This window comes from Vipera ursinii (genome assembly GCF_947247035.1).
Source record: "Vipera ursinii genome assembly, chromosome: 12".
Taxonomy (NCBI): Eukaryota; Metazoa; Chordata; class Lepidosauria; order Squamata; family Viperidae; genus Vipera; species Vipera ursinii.
This window is the reverse complement of record NC_139525.1, coordinates 3,175,333-3,196,725: the sequence shown is the minus strand read 5'-3', so window position 1 is coordinate 3,196,725 and position 21,393 is coordinate 3,175,333. Positions and strand designations below refer to the sequence as shown.

The following is a 21,393-nucleotide window of genomic DNA, read 5'->3' as shown; positions in this document are numbered from 1 at the left end:
GTACTTCAACCAAAATAGAAGCCGAGAGGAACACGCAACAACCACACACCAGTGATGACGCATTTCGCACAGCCTTTAAAAAAAATACTTTTACATATTTATAATGTACAGACTCGTGTTCCCCCCGCCCCCCCAATATATTACACTGCCAAAAGTTCATATAAATACTATGTACAGAGTAACATGACTTCCACCAAAGAGGTAGGTTCATATATCAGAAATCTCCATTTTGGTTTCTCCAAAATAACACACTCATCCACTGCAGGATGGTGTGAGCGCAAAGCCCTTGGTGGGCTTTTGTCCAGGGGGAAATGTGGACAGGAAAACTCAGGGTGGGGGTGGGGGACTATGACCTTGATGCTGAGACCTGAACTCAAATCTAAGACTGTCGTTCCGTGAGGGCCGACCCGACCGTTTCCATCGCTGAATCCTGCGTTACTGGTTTCTTCCTGCTTTCGGTGGGGCGATATTTTGCACCCAAGACAGACACTTCTTAAGGAAATGACACGAAGGCAAATCCACAGGGCAAGCCGCCGAGGCCCCAATCCTTAGCCATCAACCAAGTAAGATAAAGGCATGAATTTAAAAAAAATAAATAAGAAGAAGAATCAGGATTGGCCACGGATACCCAGTGGGGATTATCACATGGAGACATCTGTCCTTTCAGAGTTCCTTTTTAATCCGGCATGTCGATATTGAGTTTGGGCGGCGGTATGACGTACTTTCCGGGACTCTGCGTAATGACCACCCCGGCTTTTTTGCGAAACATCGGAGCAATTTTGGGAGCTTCCGGAACCGGAGTTTCTTCCGTTTCCTCGTTATCTTCGTAATGCAAATCGTACGAAATGTTGCCGTACTCTCTCAGGAACGGGAAGATCTCGAGGAGGAACTGGCAGAAGTCTTTGCGAACGCCGAACCACCCTGCGAAAAAGGAAAGTTGTGGGCAGTCACTCCCCCGTCCCATCTGAGGAGTCCCGCCTCTTCCCCCCTGTGAGGGGGTCCCCGGGTGGTCTCTGAGCTTGGCTTGTTTTCTTGCAGACGTTTCATCACCCGACTAGGTAACATCATCAGTGCTGGGAAGGGGTGGGGTTTGCTCTCAGTTTATATTCTAGTGCAGGGGTGTCAAAACTGCCAGCCCGTGGGCCAGATGCGTCATGCCGAAACTGCGCCCATCCCAGCCCTGGCCATGGGGGAAAAGTTGTGATATGTCACGACACGTCACGTGACGAGTTTGACACCCCTGTTCTAGCGGCTGGCCCTGTCAGCGTTGGTGGGGATGGTCTTGGAAGTTCTTTGGTCGGGCTGTTTAATGACAGGGCAAGGCACTAAACTGAGCGCAAATCCCACCCCTTACTAGCACTGATGATGTTACCTAGACAGGTAATGAAATGTCTGCAAGAAAACCATCAAATTCAGAGAGCACCAAGGACCCCCGAGTCTTTTCCTCTCTGCAAACCCCTCCTCCTTTCTAGCACTGATGATGTTACCTAGGTGGGTCATGAAACGTCTGCAGGAAAACCACCCAGCTCAGAGAGCACAAGGACCCCACAGTCCTCCTCCTCCTCTCTGCAAACCCCTCCTCCTTTCTAGCACTGATGATGTTACCTAGGTGGGTCATGAAACGTCTGCAAGAAAACCACCCAGCTCAAAGAGCGCCAAGGATCTTCCACAGTTCGACCCTGAGCTACAAATATTCTCCTTTATTCCCCCCCCCTTTCTCTGCACTTGAATCACAGTAGGAAGAAGGAAAGAGAGCTCTGATGTGAGATACTTACAGTGATTGCCCCCTTTCTGGCCAAACGTTGTGGCCATCAAAGTGATCAGCGAAAGCCACAGCGGAACAAACACGGGTATGTAGGAGAAGGAGTTATGTCCATCCAGTCTGTGAACCAGCAGGATCTAAAGAGACAAACGGACAGCTTCAGTTTCAAGAGGGAACAGAAGCCTATCAAATCCTTCCTTAGCTAGTCCTTGGCTTATGACTGGTTGCTCAGGGATTGTTTGAAGCTACAACCTACCGGGGGCGGGGGAGAGAGGCGGGGGGGGGGGAAGAAAGGGACTTAAAACCCAGATCCAAAGTTCTAAGGGTTGAGGGGGCCGCCCTGGTCAGATGTCCACACTTCCGGCTCTAGGCAATGCTGCTGCATTTGGCAGAGTCTCACAGTCACACAAACGCATTTTTATAACGGTTTTGCTGAAAACTGGCACTTAACTTTGTTTTCGGCAAAATCCCACCAGACTATAGGTTCGCTTCCAAAATGCCGCTTTTGCTTAACGACCACTGCAAATAAAGTCACAATTCACGGGCTCCCTCAGCACGCACAAGTAGTATCGCGATATTTGGTGCCGACGCTAACGTCGGATGCTTTTGCATCGACAACAGATGGAAATGTAGCCATTTTCTTCCTTTCGCTTTTAGAGTTAGAGGATGCTGGGAGGGGGGGGGGAATGCGAATGAGAGCCCAGCTAGACATAACAACACTGAATCTAGCGTGAGAATCAAGGTTACTGAGCCCAGAGCTGAGAAAGAATTGGCAGGCTGGAGAGGAAGCCCGGGCTTCAAGCTAATTGGGGAATGTGATTTATGACTGCAAATTGGAGGAGGGAATTGTGCTTTGATACTATGTGCCCAGGGGAGGGGAATTCGGTTTTTGGCTTTGATTATTAAGTGCTGATATTATGTTACTCGAATAAAAGATTAAGGTAAACAATGCCTCAAAGTTCTTTTGAAGAGTTTCATTTGTTGGAACCATGACATTTGGTTTCTAAAGACTTTCACTATACATGCAGAGCAGGCTCGGCTCCCCTTTCAGCCATGATAATCCTATTTGCAGCCTATTTGGGCAGTTTTTGAGAAAAAGGAGCCGTGAACAATCGTCCCATCTCAGAAGATTAAAATAAAAATAAAAATAAATAAATGGGTCACCTACTTCAAAGGTGAGCAACGGAACCACGATTGTCATCCAACTGATTGCCATAGTAATGTGTGTTCTTCTTTGTTCGGCAATGACGTCCATCGAGCGTAAGAACAAGACTGACCAGACAATATAATACAACACAACCAAACAGAGAAAGGACATCAGGATCCACAGAGGGACACAAACAACCTAGAAATTAAAACGGAGAGGGAGGGAGGGGAGAGAGAGAGTGTGAGTCACCTGTCACTCAAAAGGACTATTCATTTCCATTCTACGCATCAAAGGTTCGAAAATCCAGGCTCTAGCAATGAGTATGAATGGTTTGAAATATTTATGTGGGGTTCCTTTTAGCACTGGTGTTATTACATAGGTTGAGTCATGAAATGTTTGCAAGCTCAAAGAGCACCAAGGACCCCACAGTCCTCCTCCTCCCTTCTAGCACTGATGATGTTATGTTATCTAGTTTGGGTCATGAAACATCTGCAAGAAAACAAGCAAGCTCAGAGAGCATCAAAGACCCCACAGTCGTTGTCTTCCTCCCCTTCCTCCCCCTCCCCCTCTCCACACACCCCACTTTCTTCTAGCCCTGATGATGTTACCCAGTTGGGTCATGAAACGACTGCAAGAAAACAGCCAAGCATCAAGGACCCCACAGTTCAGCCCTGAGCTACAAAGATTCTTTCCTATTGAAGTGTTTATTTTTGGCAGCATGCAAGGATTTCCTTTTTTTTTAAACTTAACATTCCCTAAAACTCTCCCTACAATTTTACCTACAGTCCCACCTACAGGCTGGATTTTCCTAGAGGAGTTATCATTCAAGTCCTAATTAGATCTTATGCTGCTTAACTTGTTCAGGGGACGATGCCGATTTTCGATTTTGCAACTTCATCTCAAAAATCGACAGTCCTTAATTTTGGTGTGCCGGCTGCTACCGACCTAACCATCCTGACATTCGGAAAAGAGAATGATGTACAATCACGGTTTACGTACAAGCCATGGCCACTTGATGATTTCGTCCAATCGGAGGGCAATAAATATGAACTGGAGTATATTGACGGAACACAGGATTTCCAGCTAGGAGAGAAGAAAAGCAAACATATTACAGTCAAATGGATTTTGCTGCAACCAGCAGAGCGACAAGTTACAAAGTACCTTGCAACTTAATGCAGAATACTCCAGCCGAATAAAAGTCTGCTCTTTCTTTAATTGAGGGAAATCTCTCTCTCTCTCTCTCTCTCTCACGCACAAAATATTCTGAATTATAAAACTTATTGTTGGGCTCCCGCGAACGGCACATGGAGTCCCTTAAGAATAGTTGACTTTATTGTTCTTCACCTAGAGACGGAATCTTGCCAGGCTAAAGCAACTATCTGCATAACTACTGATGTACTCGGGGATGAGCTACGGAGGAGCTGTTTTAACCCTCCTCCTGCGGATCAAATTTTCCAAGCTGCCTCTCTACCTTCTGGGAAACAGCCCCTCCTTCCTGGGAATCCAGACTGCATTCCACCCCACCTATAGCCCAGTACTTCTAAAGGTGTCACATTGCCCCAAAGGCACACAACGCCAATCAATCATGTACATCTACAAAAAAAAAAAAGAAGAAGACCCGTCCACAACTTAACTAAAATTTGGGACTAGCTTTGCATTATGGCTCACTCCTCCAATTTCTAACGTGGAGCGTCCTCACCTCCAGAGATCTGTCATGCCGGAAGCCCCACACGCAAGCAGCCACGGAGACGGGAGACACGAAGAAGAGGGGCATGAAGACCAGAAGCCAGAAACGGGTCCCTCGCTCGATTCCGTCGCAGACCAGAACTTCAAACATCAGCAGAAGAAGGTGGATGCCGACGGCAATTAGCATGGCTTTGAACTCTACGCATGTTTCCCCTTCTGCTCTAAAGGGTGCAATTTAAGTTCCGTTAGCTCACACAGACTACAAGTTTCCCCAAATGTTTCCTGACATTTGTTCATCGTGGGCCCTATACGAATTTCCAAAAGAAGATTTGCACAAAAAGACTCATGCAATACATTTGCAAAGCAAGCACGGGGTCACTCTTACCGATATTGTGGGTTTCGTGCCCATACTCCAGTCCCCACGGAGGCCCCCACAATAACCATTAATTTCCACAGCCATATCGGAGCAAAGACTGCCCAGTAGCTCCACTCAATCTTGTTATCCAGCCGGAGAGACAGTAAAATTGAGAACAGCAGCAGGCAGGCATAAATAAGAAATTTGCTATGGAAGGGGAAAAAAAACAGGAAGGGAGGGAAGAGAAGATCAATTTCTGACATTTATTGCCTTCAGAATCGTGGTGTGTAGTTTGTATTTCAACAACAACAAAAAACCCACCAAAGTCATTAAAAAGAGGTGAACTGGAGACAGCAAAGATTCCTAATAACACACTGAAACTTCTTAATTTTAAATCCCTTTCAGCAGCTTCCAGTGCGCTTTAAAATCATAATCTTAATTTTTTTATTTTATTTTATTTTATTTTAATCCCATTTATATCCCGCCCTTCTCCGAAGACTCAGGGCGGCTTACGAACTTAGCAGTAGCCTTCATTCTATGTATATGCCTGCTTATTAGGGTTTTCACACACACCCCAGCGGCATTATTACAAAGTCGGCTTATTGCCCCCAACAATCCTGGTCCTTATTTTACCTACCTGGGAAGGATGGAAGGCTGAGTCAACCTTGAGCCTGGTGGGACTCGAACCTGCACTAATTGCAGGCAGCTGGTGTTACTTAAGGAGGCATTAGCCCACTGCTCCACCAATTTCCCAGTTAACCGATGCCAAAGATAAATTATTTTAAACCAGCGTTTCTCAACCGTACCTCCTTAAGCTATCTGGACTTCAAGAATTTTCCCAGCCAGCATTGCTGGCTGGGGAATTCTGGGACTTGAATTCCAGACATCTTTAAAGACACCAAGGTTGAGAAACGCTATTTTAAACGAAACCAAATAAGTTCCTACTTGTCCACAGAACTCTTTAGGTAACATGTACAGTGCTGTTTCCTGAGAACAAGGACGTCGTTCACATATGCTGAGCCTGAGCCTGATACTAGCGATGGGCAGGACCCCACACGTATGGGACTAGCGCCTTATAAAACAAAAGGAGCATCTGTGTCATCCAGCTCTTTGCAATTCCATACGGCAACGCCTCATCCACCCCAAGCCGTTTCATCTTCCCAAATGACAGCTGTGAAGCATTGCAATACGCCGCCAATAAAAAATCAAAGCAGAAACTTTTTCAGGCACCACCATTTTCCCATGAGGACTTCAGGTGGTTTCCTTTCTGATCCGATTATCCACAGCTCATTCAGTTCTCCAGAAATGTATCTGAATTATATTGGTTATATTTGAAAACAAACAAACAAAAACCCAGAATATTATTTGGGCTGAGCAAGTCAGCCCAAGCATCCGATCCTACAAATCATCAGTGGAATTCTAGATACTAGAAAAGTTTCAGATACTTCCCAATTTCTTAAGATCCAACTAAATATATAGTTAAAATAGTTCATTCAGGGACCGTTCAGAGTTACAACGGGGCTGAGAAAAGTGACTTACTACCGTTTTTCCACACTTGCAACCGTTGCTGCATCCCCATGATGAAGGGATCAAAATTCGGACACCTGGCAACTGACTCGTACTTATAACGGTTTGCAGTGTCCTGGGGTGTGTGTGTATCATGTGATCACTTTTCGCAACCTTCTGACGAGTAACCTCAACGGGGAACCTAGATTTGCTTATCAACCGTGGCAACGAAGGTCGTAAAGGGGGGGGGGGGCTGAAACTCGCTTAACAAATGTCTGGCCTAGCAACGGAAATTTTGGGGTCAACTGTGGTGGTTAAGTAGGGCGGCCACCGTTCCACAGGACCCCAAAACGTATCTGTTAGCTCCACCAGTGGACTTTGCAGGATGCGACACAAGACCCTGAGTGGTAGAACCACACAGACACAATCTCCTTTAAGGCAGCATTTGCCCTCCTCTCCGTTTGAAAAAAAAAAGAAAAGACAAAATTCATTAGCAAGGAATGCAAGAGGCTTCCTTCCCAGGCCTCCCACCAGGAAGCTGAGTAACACGCCAGCAGCTGCCTTCAGACTGTCATTATTCCGTCAACACAAAGGGAGGAAGATTATGAGCTGGGAAGCCGATGCAGACAGCTACGATTCAGCGTCAATTACAGATGTTCACAAAAACAAGAGCCAAGAGGGCTGCAAGGGCGACAACACGATTTTGAAACGATCGGAAACGTTTGTAGCTCGGCTGATAAAAGTTTTTTTTTTTTGGTGTGGGTTGGCTCTCCGAGCTTGCCGTTTTGCTCCTTACGATTGTAGGGAAGCGATTTTTCAAGTGACTGTCGATCTCTTAGTTGTTTTATCCACCGCAGTGTCATACCACCCAATCGTGGGATGTTTTTGGACGGCTTAATGTCTGGATGATAATGGGAGAACCTGGTGATGCTCTTCATGTGCAATAAAGGCAGACTGGTTAAGTCCTGGGAAGCGCAAGACGTATCGTCAGCTGAAACAATACGCTGGAGCAAGGAAGGAAGGAAGGAAGGAAGGAAGGAAGGAAGGAAGGAAGGAAAGAAAGAAGGAAGCAAGCAAGCTTGGGCAAGGTCAAACTAGAGATGCTGGCTAATTCTTTATGGCTAGGGCATAAAGAGGACGTTTGAGAGTTTACAAGGTTGATACTGTAGGGAACAAAACTGTGACTGAATCTGTTCTGCTTCCAGACTGGGTAAAAGCGTTCCAATTTTGCCTTGGCGGGCTCCCCTCTGTCTTGTTTGGCTCCCCCAGAGCAACGGCAGTGACATGACTAGGAAATTTCCCCCCATTGTCGCAAAGGGCCAAGCAAGCTCTTGAGGCTCCATTTGTATTCCGTGATTTAGCCGTTCTGTAAAAAGAAGCCTTGATACAACACCCTGTTCCTAGCTTCAGAAGGCTGCAGAGTGAAAATGAAGGAGGATGGAATCCACCACGGTGTAAAGAGAAAAAGGAAGTCAACGTTTTCACAATATCCCTTTTGCGAGAGAAAAGTAGGAATGTTTTTCTTTCTCCTGAAGGGCATAAGCGGAAATGCTCTTCCATGTGAGAAACTCAAAAGGGGGAAGCAATCAATTCTTAAAGCTCCTTCCTCCTTAATGGGGCCATTGTTTTATTTACCTACTTTCCTCCAGCCCAGGGAGGGACTTGGTGTGAAGCTCTACAAATGCTTGTTGAAACTACAGTTTTACTCTGTAAAACTACAGTTTTACTCTGTAAAAAGACAGTCCTCTCAACGTTTCAGATTCTCCCAAATCCTATCAGCACGACCAACATCCAGATTGGTGGGTGCTACTAGTCTGACACCAGAAACTAATTTTTAAACCCAGGGTATTATTTTTAGGTTGCTTTCCTGGTGCTATAGCCGTACTCTATATTCCATAGGTAAGAATGAGCGTTTCCTTGTTAGAACAAATCCCCCCACCCCTCAATACTTACAAACGTTAGCCCTGTGGCAAGGCAAGTTTTGACTTTCCTTTTTTTGTCTAATACTTAAGATTTAAAATTACAGCTCAGACAGAGCACAATACAAGTGACAAATATTCCATCAACCAGTGCAAGTCAATTCCAGGAGTTGAAGTCCGCACGTTATAAATTTACTAAGATTAAAAACTCACAATAAAAGTCTGATCTATATGGCATTGTTTTCTCGGTGTGGGCAGATGGGTGGGTACCACCGTTAGGCTGATATCCTTCCTCCCCTGCCCTTCTCAAGATCTCCATCCCTAAGTCCAAGGGGTCCATTGAGGGCATGTCTACTGTAAGAAAGAGGTCTAGGACAACTCACAGTGGGCAACTTTCCGTGGGTCAATCCATGTGGAAGAATTCAATGCGACAGAGGTTATCCGCCACTGCTTCTTTGACATTGTTTCCATTGGCAAACATGGAAATAATGTAGAAGAAACAGTGGTGGATAATATGTATTGCACTGAGTTATCCCGCACGGATTGTCCCAGAGCAAATTCGGTATTATGAGAAGCCTTGAAGCCTAAGACCAACCTCTCTCTGGGAGCAGCCCTAAACAATAAACCCCCACTCTACCACAAAGATTACAGTTTTTCCATTTATTTATGAAGTGTACATGCCAGCCCATCTCACTTATCCTATATTAGGGAACTCTAGGGTGGCAAAGCTATTTCCATGGTTGGAAAGACATGGGTGCAAATCCCCAGGCGCTCGTAGCATTGCCTTGACCTGCTCCCCTCTCTCAGCTCCAACCTGCCTCGCAGGGTTGTTGTTGAGGGGATACAAACCAAGGGGGAGCCCCCTCCCCGCATGTCACCGACCCTCTAGTGGGAGGCCATGAACTTCCAAAAGGAAAAAGGGGACGTTTTTCCAAAATACAATTGGCCAAGTCATCTGGAAGGATCCAGGTACTCTGAAGTCGGCTGTGCGTTATGGGAACTGGGCTGTGCCTTATGGGGATTATAATCCAGCCCTACACCACAGGGGTGGATCTCTTTCCCCCACCCCCAAATACTGGCTGTGCCTTATGGGGATTATAATCCAGCCCTACACCACAGGGGTGGAACTCTTTCCCCCACCCCCAAATACTGGCTGTGCCTTATGGGGATTATAATCCAGCCCTATCTCAAAGGGGATGGATCTTTCCCCCCCACCCCCAAATACTGGCCTGCACTGCAAGGTCGGCTTCCCACCCTCACTGCCCCCCCTCCAAGGGCTCCCTCTCGCTGGCCCCGCCCCTTCCACCAGGCCCCGCCCATTTCCGGCCTCCTCTCACCTCGGATTGAAATCTTGAAAGAGGCCCCTCAGGTTCATGGCGCTCCGCCCGGCCTCGCCGCTCCCGCCGCTCGGTCACCACGGCCACATGGCGGCTCCAGCCCGAAGCCCTCCCGCGAAGAAACCGGGCTCCCCGCCGCAGCTCCGCCAACCATCGGCCGCGTCCCCTTGACTCCGCGGCCGGGTCGCACTGCGGTTGCGCCGAGGCACAGACCGCGCAGGCGCGGACCTCAGAAGCGGGCCCCGCCCCGGCCTCTCCGCCCCGAGTCTTTCCTTCCGCGCCTTCGCGCTCCGCCCCCTTGACGCTAGAAGAGTGACGTAAAGACGCAGCGAAGCCGTGCCCTCTTATGGGCGTGCCGGGCGGAAGTCTCTTCCAATTTTGTGCGAGGAGGGATTCTGACAGTGGCCAAATACGTGTCTGGAGAGCTGCTATTTCTGTGGGGCAGCAGTGGATGAATGCACTTTATTTATTGCAGAGGGGTGGCACAGAAAGAGCACTGATATGCATCGAATTCATGGACGAAAAGGGTAGAAATGTAACACTGAAATGAAACAAATCAGATTGCCGAGGGTGTTCGAGGCAGATCCAGACGACGTGGGTGCCCCGGAGGGAAGACCCTGACTTCGTCTTGTTCGAGTGAGTGATTGCGTTTGTTCGCTGACTTTTCTCTGACATGCAAACCTGTCCCATTTTATCTCCCTTTTAAATTCACTTTGATTCTTTTATTTGCCCCAGGACAGTTATATGTATCAAGGTTGTGATTTTAAGGGGCCAATGCATGGCATCCACCGAATGCCAACGCTTGTGAGTCGCAACCTTCCAATCAAGCTGCTGGGCAGGGCTGGTTCTTGGGGAATGAGTGCCACCTGGCGATCAACTGGTAGAAGGATTGATAGAAGAGAATCTCGGGGTTGAACTTGTGGGTTCCTCGGTGCGCTCTGAGCTTGCTTGCTTGCAGACGTTGCGTTACCAAACTGGGTAATGTTATCCGTGCTAGAAGGGAGTGGGGTTTGCAGAGAGGAGGAGGAGGAGGAGGAGGAGGAGGAGGAGGAGGAGGAGGAGGAGGAGGAGGAGGAGAACAGCTCTGGGTCCTGGGTGCTCTCTGAGCGTGGGCATTTTTTTTTTGGCAGACGTTTCACGCTTGGCTAGTCTAGAGAAAAGGACTAGGGCAGGGGTAGGCAGCCTCGGCTCTTTTATGACTCATGGACTTCAACTCCCAGAATTCCTGAGCCAGCCAAGCTGGCTCAGGAATTCTGGGAGTTGAAGTCCATGAGTCATAAAAGAGCCGAGGTTGCCTACCCCTGGACTAGGGAGGGGGACGTGATAGCACTATTCCAGTATTTGAGGGACTGCCACAACCAGGAGGGGGTTAACTTATTTTCCCAAAGCACCTGAAGGCAGAATAAGAAGCAAAGGATGGAAACTAGCCAAGGAGAAGCATCGTGGGATGAAGAAGAAACTTCCCGACAGTGAGAACAATTAACCGGTGGAACGACTTGCCTCCAGAAGCTGCGGGCGCTCCATCGCTGGAGGTGTTTAAGAAGAGACTGGACAGCCGCTTGTCTGAAACGGTATAAGATCTCCTGCTTGAGCAGGGGGCTGGACTAGAAGACCTCCAAGGTCCCTTCCAGGCAGCTCTTATTTTGATTCGCATTCTCTTCTAATGCAGGTCTACAGTCGCCAAAAGAGCGGAAGGCAAACCCGACACGCGTTTTGCTCGGGACGCAATTCCCACGAAAGGCTTGCAAAACCCAGCTCGGCACGCCCTGGAATCGCCGCCGCCGCCGCGGGGTCGGGGTGGGGCTTGGGAAGAAGCCCTGCCCGCCGCCGCTTCCTCCTCCGGAGACGGCTCTGGAGCCTGGCTGGCCGGCGAGAGACCTTCCCCGGCGGGGCCATGGCGCCGGATAGGCTCCTGCAAGCGGCTTCGCTCCGTCTCCTGGTCGCCGTCTGGCTGGGCTGCCCGAGGGCTGCAGGTGATGCTCCGGGACAGCCTCGGACCCCTCGGGGTGGGGGTGGGGGGAGGAAAGCCGGTGCATCCGCGGGAGACGGGCGTGGGCCAGGCGGAGACCCCGGGCAGGAGGTTCAGACGACCCTCGGGGAGCGCCCCTGTCTGCAAACGGGAGACTCGCGGTGGAAGATGGAATTTGCCCCTGGGAGGGAAAGCGTGGTGGTGGTGGTGGTGGTGGGGTTAGGAAAGCTTCCACCCGGATCTGCTTGGAGCCTCCTGGGCAAAATTAAGAAGGGGAGGGGTGTTCCTGTGTGTGTGTGTGTGTGTGTGTGTGTGTGTGTGTGTGTGTGTGTCTGTTCCATCAACTGGAAAGAATCAGTTTAGCCTTCTTGTTTTGAGGTCCTTTGACTCGGAAAGTCAACACCCGGCTTTGACTTCAGGCTTTCAAGGAGATGCTACTGGGGAAGTCCAACATTTAGGACCCAGCTGGGTGGGAAGAGACTGGACATCCCTTTGTCTGAAATGGCCAGGGTCTCCTGCTTGAGCAGCGGGTTGGACTATACCAGACGGGTTGGGGTTGAGGAGGTATAAGTGGCAGACCCAAATTCGGTTCATTTGCTTTGTGGTTAAGTGGGCCTTGAACCCAAGTCTTCCTCAGTCCAGAAGTAGACTAACATTTTAACCTCTGTGGGTGGTTGTGTGCAGCTATTCTGAACCGCAGCTAAATAACTTTTTTTTTATCAGCTACTAAAATCAAATTAATCTTTTTGTTGTTGTTCCATTTCAGCGTTGGAAAGTCACTGAACTTCAGTTTTGTTTTTTCCCCCAATGGTCTTCCATTGCATAACACTTTTAATAAAAATTGTTTATAAAATTCTCTCCCCTCCCACAGGAGTGCTTGAAAATGTGGGGATGATTCATAATGACATGATAAAACCACTGTTCATTTAAACCAGGAAATGTACAGAAACTGCTAAAACTTCCCTGTGTTAAATGCTCTTGCAGTGTCTCTAAAGCAGAAGTGAAGATTTTGGCGAATTGTAGCCTCTCTTGTCTTCTCAGTAGCCTTCCCTTCCCTTCCCTTCCCTTCCCTTCCCTTCCCTTCCCTTCCCTTCCCTTCCCTTCCCTTTCCTCACAATGGGGCAATTAGATGAGATGATTAGGATATCAAAATCAAATCTGATTTAACTGTGCATTATTGTCAGAATCCATTTATATCATATTCATAAATGGAATGTTTCAAACATATCCCATGGATTCTGCCATCTCCGGAAGAGAAGAGGATAGATGTGTATTGAACCGGCAATAGGCATTTCAAAGGAAAGGAGAAGCCTTTTGAACTGGGGAAACAAAAGGGGGGGCTAGCATCTGGTTTTTGTCACGGAAGACAGCAATAAACAAAAGGGTCCTAACTTCCTTTTTCCCACGAGAGGGATGATACCAGAGGAAGGATGGGGGACTGACCAAATGGGGATTAAGGGGGGTTAAACCGGGAACTCTTTATAAGGGGTTTTCTTCTTGGAAATATTAAGTCCTGTCTCGCCTCCTACAACCAAGCATGTCATAGTAAAGATTCCTTTTGGACTAAGATTTGGCTCCAAGAGTTTTGTCTTCCTAAGACTTGGTTTGGGGTGGGTCCTGACAATTATCTCCTTCGAGATACGTTGTTTGTTTTTGCCATTCATAAAAACTTATGCTTCCTGAAGTTTAGGGCATTAATCTTTGAAAGTATTCAGCGTATGGTACTAAACCACCGCAGACCTTTTTTGTTTAAGAGAGTTCACAGGCTAAAAGGAGCTGCTTTGCACTTCCCCCAATTAGGATCGGCTGCTGGTGCCCAGAGGCCTGTCCTTGGTTTTCAGCCTGGAGGCTTAAATGTTCTCTTTGTGATTGCCGACGACTTGCGCCCTGCCCTGGGCTCTTATGGGGACCCCCTGGTGAGATCGCCCAACCTCGATCAGCTGGCCTCTAAAAGTGTGGTGTTCCAGAATGCTTTTGCCCAGGTAAGCGATGTTGTCTTCATTATTTATTTAATTTTTGCGGGAGGGGGGTGTCTTGGTTGTCTCTGCTTATCTGAGCAAGACCACAAATCAGCTTTCCCTCCCTCCCTCCTTCTCTCTCTCTCTCCCTCCCTCCGGTCCCCCCCCCCGTCTCCCTCTCTCCCTCCCTTCCCCCTCCATCTCTTTCCCTCCCTCCCTCCCTCTCATTCTACCTCCTTCCATCTCTTTCTCTATCTCTCCCTCCTTCCATCTCTCTTTTTCTCTCTTCCCCTCCCTCCCTGCCTCCCTCCATCTCTCTCTCTGTGTGTGTGTGTGTGTCTTTTTTTGCCTACAGCAAGCTGTCTGCGCCCCAAGCAGAGTCTCCTTTCTCACGGGCCGTAGACCCGATTCCACCAGGCTGTATGACTTTAATTCATACTGGCGAACACACGCAGGGAACTACACCACGTTGCCACAGTACTTCAAGGAGAATGGGTACATCACCCTGTCTGTTGGGAAGATTTTCCACCCAGGTGAGCTTCCCACAGCTTCCCAAGACCTGGGGGGTGGGTGGGAGTGGGTGGGTTCTGTATAAAAGCGTTCGATATCCAGATTGAAGGATTGGGGCCCATCTCTCTTCTGGCTTTCCGTTTCTCAGGCATCTCCTCAAACCACAGTGACGATTATCCGCATAGCTGGTCTATCCCGGCTTTTCACCCGTCTTCTGAAAAATACGAAAACACGAAGGTAGATGAGCGCTCCGGTTGTTGACCATCAGTGGTCACTGATCATACAGGTCGTCCTCAACTCATCGACCACAATTTCTGTGGCTAAGTGAGACATTGGTTCGGCGAGGTTGGCTCCATTTTACCACCTCTCTTGCCGCAGTCGTTTAGTTCACCACTCCCGCTGTTTTAAGTTAGTAAAACGGTTGTTAAGTGAATCTGGCTTCCCCCGTTGACTTCGCTTGTCGGAAGGTCGCAAAAGGGGATCACAGGACTCACCCCCCCTCAGGACACTGTGACCGTCACATATACGAGTCAGTTGCCAAGCGTCGGAATTTGGATCGCACGATCAATGGTCGTAAGTGTGAAAAACGGTCCTAAGTCCCTTTTGTCAGTGGCGTTGTAACATTGAATGGTCACTAAATGATGAAATGTCACAAGTTGAGGATGACCTGTATATTTATTATTTTATTATTTTATTTTGAAAATTTATATTGCCGCCAATTTGCAACATGGTGACTCCAGGCAGCTGACACGGATACAAGAACGCCACTTAAAAGCAGTAAAGATAAGAAGAAAACAATAAAATAATAATAATATCATGGGCTATAAATACAGATCATCAAAAGAGAGGATGGCGAAGTCTTTTTTTTTTTTTCTTCACGCGTCGCTGGGCCAACCTTGAGTGTTGATTTTTCCTCCACTGATTCAAGGAAGTGGTGACAATTCCTTCATCTCTGGAGTAAAAGAGTAGTAGCTAGTGGGTAGCAATTGCTCTCTCCTGCCTCATACTGCTTTTCTCTAGCCTTGTTGAGTTTGTCCTGGCCCAACGACCAGACTTCTTTATGACGGTTGCCGGTTGCCTTCCAGATTTGCACAGGGAAAGATGGAAAGCTTCATGCCAACTTGATCTGTCCTGTGGATGTGGCCAAGATGCCCGAGGCTACTTTGCCGGATATCCAGAGCACCGAGGAGGCCATCCGTTTGTTGAAGACTCTGACAAGAATCAAGAGGACGTTTTTTCTGGCTGTCGGCTATCATAAACCCCACATCCCATTCAGATACCCTCGGGTAAGGAGGTTTCTCTGCAGCGGAGAAAAAGTGACATTTCTCCTAGGTGGGTCTTCAAAAAGATTGCTCCTAGAAGGGTCTTGAAAAGAAAGAAGAGGTTGGCCTTGAAAGAGTCAAAAGGACTTGGCTGGTTGATTTATCTAAACCAGGGTTTCTCACCCTTGGCAACTTAAAAGATGTGTGGACTTCAACTCCCAGAATTCCCCAGCCAGCCAAGCTGGCTGGGGAATTCTGGGAGTTGAAGTCCACAATCTTCAATCCGCAAAAGTGAGAAACACTGATGCAACGTATACATCACAGAGGCTTTCCTGTATTTTTATGGCTGGCTAAATTTCTCCCCAATATCCAATCTTTCCGAGCGTTGTGTTCCATAGAGTCATCAACAACTGGGGGGGGGGGGAGAAATGTAAATTGGGTGAGGTTTCATGAGTAGAATCACACTTTCACTGGTTGAGTTGCCTAAGTGGGAGGGTTAGTTAAAAGAAGCAGATGTACGAAAATATCTCTTGCTGGGAAAATATTTATTTATCGTAGAAGTTTTTTTGTTGTTTGTTAGCTGCGAAGTCGTGTCCGACCCATCGCGACCCCATGGACCACGTTCCTCCAGGCCTTCCTGTCCTCTCCCATCTTCCGGAGTCCATTTAAGCTCACGCCTACTGCTTCAGTGACTCCATCCATCCACCTCCTTCTCTGTTGTCCCCTTCTTCTCTTGCCATTGTAGAAGTAACTGAGCCCCACCTGAATGATGGGGACTCTTTAGAAAGCAAATCAAATCTCACCTCTTCTCTCTAGAAATTTCTCAAATTATATCCCTTGGAAAACGTCACCTTGGCTCCCGATCCAGGCATTCCTAAAGGACTTCCTTCCGTGGCCTACAATCCCTGGATGGACCTGCGGCAGAGAGAGGATGTGGCAGCCTTGAACCTCAGTTTCCCTTACGGGCCCATTCCAGAACACTTCCAGGTAGAGTTGGCGAAGGCCGTTCTGTCACATTTCCATTATTAGATGAAAATGGATGGTCTGGCCCTGAAAGACGCCGGTGGGATAAGGAGGTGGCTGGCCGGTCAGTCTGCTTTTTTTTGCTCTTGCAGGCAGTCCTTGACTTACAACGGTTCATTTCCTGACCATTCCAAGTTATAGCGACACTGGAAAAAAAAGGAACTTATGACTGTTTTTCCCACACTTCCAATCCCCATAGTCACGTGATCACAGTTCGGACGTTTGGCAACAGGCATGAACTTACGTCAGTTGCAGTAGGGTCCCCATGGTCACGTGATCAGAATTTGAGTGCTTGGCGACTGGCATGTATTTATGACAGTTTGCGACGTCCTGCGGTCACCTGATGGCTTCTTGCAACAAGCAAAGTCAACAGGGATGCCAAACTCACTCAACAACCAGGCCGCTAACTTAACAAGGGGTGGCAAGAAAGGTTGCAAAACGGGGCAAAACTCAACGACACGGCTTTGCTGAATTTGGGCAGGCAGGGACGTTGTAAATGAATCTGCTTCCTTAACGAAAAACAAAAAACTCACCTTCCAGTCTTGTCAGGGGCTGCTTGAATTGACAGCGTAGCAGGCTACAACTCACTTTCGTCCCCTTTGCAAACCTGTTTTGTAGCGGAAGATTCGTCAGAGTTATTTTGCCTCCATCTCCTACATTGACACGCTGGTGGGGAAGTTGCTGAATGCCCTGGATGAGGCGGAGCTGTCTCACAACACGATGGTGGTTTTCACCGCAGATCACGGTAAGACTTCCGCGTGGCTTGGAGACAGTTGCAAATTCCACCGCTTCGTGTTCTGGAGAAGATTCTTGAATGAAATGAATTTTAGCTCTTGCATCAAGATCAGCCTGCTCCATGAACCAGCTTGTATACAGTGGGCTATCCATTGCAATGACTTATGTCAGGGTTTCCCAACCTTGATACCTCGAAGACTCACGAACATCAACTCCCCAGCAGGCGGGGGAATTCTGGGCATTGAAGTCTGGGAATTCATCTTAAAGTTGCCCCGTATGGGAAACCCTGAGTTATGTGGAATCCTAGGCAATATTCCCTCCCAGAAGCCTTGGTTGCACCCTGCCAAGAGCTCTAGAGATCAAATTGAATTATTAAATACATGGGAAGGAATCGTACTAATCATGACTACAGCACTCATAATCCCCAGCTGGCTGAACAAGGAGGGGAAGTCCAGATAGGGAAAGAGAGAGTTCTGCAAATGTGTATTAGTTAGATCTGCTTTGCTGTGTCACTGCTTCGTCGAGACTTGCTCACGCGTAAGACGGAGATGGTGTCTTTTGTCGTTGCCTTCAGTCTACAAATATCATTTAAAATCTTTATGGAGGCAGCTAAAGTGATGGCTGTAGCATCAGACACACCCTGTTTGCACCTCATTGCTCTTTCTGTACCTATCAGGTGTGAACAAGTAAAACACGTATAGAGTATAAAATAGCAACTTTATTGCTTAATGTCCGTTTCACAGGAATCTTCCCAGATTGGCAGTTTGCACCTGGGAAGGACTAGATGAAATTTAATGGCATTCAAGAAGGGTGGGACTTGCCCTCTTATGCCTACGTAATGTTTCCAGACTAATTCCCTGCTTGACTCCTCAATTCGGCCAGTCTCTTCCCAATATCCTCTCCTACTTTGTTCTAAGACTGACTGAAGAGTTTTGGAGCTTTTAAAAGCTTGGTTGTTCTTTGACATCTTCGTGGTCGATCCTAATTGACGTATTATACTCAGTTCTTGATTCTTCTTTTTTTTTCTTTCCCTGGATGGATCCACAGGACTGCTCTCAATGCTGTCTCTCCTCCTGGTTCTTGATTTCATTTAGGCTGGTCACTGGGTGAACATGGCGAGTGGGCAAAATATAGCAACTTTGACGTAGCCACGCGAGTGCCACTGATGTTCTACGTGCCAGGAGTAACAACTCCAAGCTCTGAACCAGGACAGAAAGTTTTCCCATTCATTGACCCCTTTGCTCAAGATCCCCCATCTGGGCTTTCAGGTAAAAAAAAAATCCAGCATTAACCGTACAAAAATTAAAAGTGCAACCTTTTATTTCTGATTCAAGTAGGTCTTCCCTGCTTTTTTCTTGTTAGATTTTATTTAGCGCCCAAATATATTTTAGTATGAAAATTCTGCCGGGCTGCTTTTGGTTTTGTAAGCCATTCTGGGAAAAAAAACAAGTAGATGCCTTTCTTTTAAGTTCCCTAGCTTCAGTTCATTTAAAATTGCAAAGCCCAGATCAGCTCTGCTTTGCCAAGGCAGGGCATCAATAAAACTCACATTCTGTTTGGCATAAAACACACAATACCGGACACAGAAGAATGGATGGAGGTTGCAGGAGGACCAATTCTGATTGAAGGTTGGGAGAGAAACATGTCTTAAAGATAAATATTTGACAGGGGAACCAATTCCTTGAATTAGACTCACGTTGGTCAACCAGCTGTTGGTTATCCTTGTCCTTGATTGATTTCAATGAACTCAACTCAAGGATTCCACTTAAGTTCCACCGTATTTCCATCTTGGCTGGATTCCCGGGCAATGGTCATCTGTTAATTGCCTCTGCCGTTCTTCTGCCTGGAAGGGAACGGAGTTTGGATCCCAGGAGGGAAGGGTTGAATTCCAGGTGTGGCCAAGAGACAGTGTAGCTTAGATAGTTTGTTAGGGAGGAAGCGAGTTAAGAAGTCTCCTGCCTAGTAATTCTCAAAGTGTATCTTTGGCGATGAGAGTACTTCCTTGAGTCTGGCACGATTTCTCTCCATGAGTGAGGAACAATAAAGGAGACGACTCAGAAGTAACTCCAGGTGTCGTTCTTAGACCTGACACTCTACTCTAACTTTTCTCTTATTTTGCTCCAGGAAAATCTAAAGAAATGGTTGAGTTGGTGTCTCTGTTCCCAACACTTGCTGAACTGGCTGGACTGACCGTTCCTCCTGCGTGCCCTCAGCCTTCCTTTCACATCCCTCTTTGTAGCGAAGGGAAGAGCCTGGTCCAGTATTTCCCATCCTCTAGTGGAGGACAGGAGAACCATGGCCTCACACAGAACGAAATCCCGGTTGCCTTCAGCCAGTATCCCCGTCCTGGAGATGTCCCTGCACCGAATTCTGATTTGCCATTGCTTCGAGACATAAGAGTCATGGGCTATTCCGTTCGTACAGCCGATTACAGGTGTACTGTCTGGTTTGGGTTTAATCCCAACAACTTCACAATCGATGTGAAGGACGTCCATGGTGGAGAGCTGTATTTTGAAAAGAGCGACCCCAACGAAGATCACAACCAGTACAGCAAAGTCCCACATGGATTACCCATTCCCAAGCTTTGCAACGTGACCGATTATTTGAAATTGGAATCAACTTCAATTCGGTGAAGCTCTGTGAAGGAATTGACTGCTACGTGGCTTGTGTATACGTCCTGCTTTGTGTTATACACAAAGAAGCCTCCAGGGATGACCATTTTTGTATAAAAGGTTTTAAATTCTGATACAAGAATAAATTTGAATATATATGTATATATTCATTAAAAGAAATCTTCTCATGTGTGTCAAATAGTTCTGGAGAAAACAACAATAACAGAAAGAAGTTAGAAAATAAAGACTAAGTGATTAAGTGATCTGTTTGTAGTTCTCTGCATGTTCTCTTGGAGACCAAGGAACATGCTAGTTGGGAATTCTGGCAGATGCCCCCAAATACCTGGTGGGATTGGGATAGGAAATCTGGTGGTCCTTCTTTTTAGGTTTTTGTCAGGTGCAAAGAATCAAGACCCCATGTTAAACTCCAGTTAAGATGATTGATTGCTCATGTCTATACGCAAGGATCTAGTCAACTAAGGGTCAACACTAAATGGGTTCTAGATAAGAGTTAATGGAATTCAAGGGCTGTTGGAACATTTGTGTGCATGTACTGATTCTAGGCTGGGTCCTCTCTTGATTCCCCTCCCAGGTTCTCCCTTTCCTCCTACTGTTTTGAAGAAACATCTGGCTATCGAGGGAAACAGAATGTCCACGGTCTTGCTCCAGATCTATTAAGGTTGTTCTGATGTCCTTCCTTCCACATGGTTTTGACTAGCTAATTTTCCTGGGAAGCTGTTTTTCTAGTTCCCCGGAGTTTCTCTATCTCACCCAAACTCTGCAGCATTTGTACTCGGAATATATTTCGGAAGGAAGGAGCTTCTCCACCGGAGGACAGCAGCTGTGCAGGCAAATCTTTCCATGATACGGTTCATCAACAGCAGATCCCCAAAACAAATCTATTCAAGGCATTTTTATGCTTGCCTCAAAGAACTAAAATAGAAAAGAGCTTCCAGGCCATTTTATGGCTAATGCCGTGATTTATTTAACTCTAAGGAGGAAGTGAGAGTAATAAAAAGATTCTTGAGGTTCGGTTAAATTCCATTTTTCTGATTTATTTAAAGGGATAGTTGAAAGTAGGCATCTTTAGGAATCTCTTTTCAAACGCCACCAAAATAGCCAGAGAGGGATATCAACATTTGGCTGATGGATTCATCTAATTGATGGATATTTTTTTTTTACTATTTTACTGTAGTTTTTAAAATTATTTCTCTCTTGAGCGGGAAACTCAGCTGAGTTTTGTTTAGAGGAGGCAATCCTATTTATTGATTTGATTTCCATAGCTGCCCATTCCAACGACGACTGATGGGAAGCATACAACATATTAGCAAGATGAGATCCAGGTGAGATCCAGGATTCTGGATCTGGCAAGGGGGTGAGCATTCTCCCAGGAACTCGAGACGGGCTCCGAGAACAAGGAAGCCATCCTAGAAGAACCAAAAGTAGACAGCTTGAAATGTTGGAGGGAAGGAGGACGAGGAAGGGAGAGAATGCAAAGCCATTCTCATGGAATAAATCAGATGCCACTTGTGAACCTCCTCCTCCTCCTCCTCCTCCTCCTCCTCCTCCTCCTTCCTCCTCCTCCTCCTCCTCCTCCTTCCTCCTCCTCCTC

The 21,393-nt window shown here is 47.2% G+C and overlaps 2 protein-coding genes across 5 annotated transcripts; one reads left to right on the top strand and one right to left on the bottom strand.

Annotated features, from left to right (window-relative positions):
- Window positions 1–57: 57 nt before the first annotated feature.
- TMEM185A (transmembrane protein 185A) lies at window positions 58–9,892 on the bottom strand. Its single transcript, XM_083371766.1, has 7 exons — window positions 9,713–9,892; window positions 4,981–5,157; window positions 4,609–4,816; window positions 3,909–3,992; window positions 2,931–3,107; window positions 1,776–1,899; window positions 58–921 (listed from the first exon to the last, which is right to left on the bottom strand). Exons 1-7 carry the CDS (start codon window positions 9,748–9,750, stop codon window positions 677–679), a joined length of 1,053 nt encoding a protein of 350 aa, XP_083227892.1. The 5' UTR covers window positions 9,751–9,892; the 3' UTR covers window positions 58–676.
- A 213-nt stretch (window positions 9,893–10,105) lies between these two features.
- Window positions 10,106–20,023, top strand: IDS (iduronate 2-sulfatase). Of its 4 annotated transcripts, none has more exons than XM_083371885.1 (11): window positions 10,106–10,348; window positions 11,110–11,283; window positions 11,382–11,685; window positions 13,482–13,663; window positions 13,995–14,172; window positions 14,298–14,386; window positions 15,235–15,435; window positions 16,228–16,398; window positions 17,053–17,179; window positions 18,264–18,437; window positions 19,294–20,023. In XM_083371885.1, the coding sequence occupies exons 3-11, from the start codon at window positions 11,607–11,609 to the stop codon at window positions 19,800–19,802; spliced, it is 1,710 nt and encodes a 569-aa protein (XP_083228011.1). In that variant the 5' UTR covers window positions 10,106–10,348; window positions 11,110–11,283; window positions 11,382–11,606; the 3' UTR covers window positions 19,803–20,023. The 4 variants fall into 4 exon arrangements, with proteins under 4 accessions (XP_083228011.1, XP_083228012.1, XP_083228010.1 ...); XM_083371886.1 differs by having other exon boundaries at window positions 11,101–11,283; XM_083371884.1 differs by lacking the exon at window positions 11,110–11,283.
- The last annotated feature ends 1,370 nt before the right edge of the window (window positions 20,024–21,393 follow it).

Bases quoted from the DNA above. Each gene is read 5' to 3' on its own strand.
- IDS (XM_083371884.1), top strand. From the start codon at position 11,607: ATGGCGCCGGATAGGCTCCTGCAAGCGGCTTCGCTCCGTCTCCTGGTC. The intron at 16,399-17,052 runs GTAGAGTTGGCG...CCTGTTTTGTAG, and splicing joins CCATTCCAGAACACTTCCAG to CGGAAGATTCGTCAGAGTTA. The intron at 18,438-19,293 runs GTAAAAAAAAAA...ATTTTGCTCCAG, and splicing joins TCCCCCATCTGGGCTTTCAG to GAAAATCTAAAGAAATGGTT.
- TMEM185A (XM_083371766.1), bottom strand. From the start codon at position 9,750: ATGAACCTGAGGGGCCTCTTTCAAGATTTCAATCCGAG. The intron at 4,817-4,980 runs GTAAGAGTGACC...TGCACCCTTTAG, and splicing joins GCACGAAACCCACAATATCG to AGCAGAAGGGGAAACATGCG. The intron at 3,993-4,608 runs GTGAGGACGCTC...CTTCTCTCCTAG, and splicing joins GGCATGACAGATCTCTGGAG to CTGGAAATCCTGTGTTCCGT.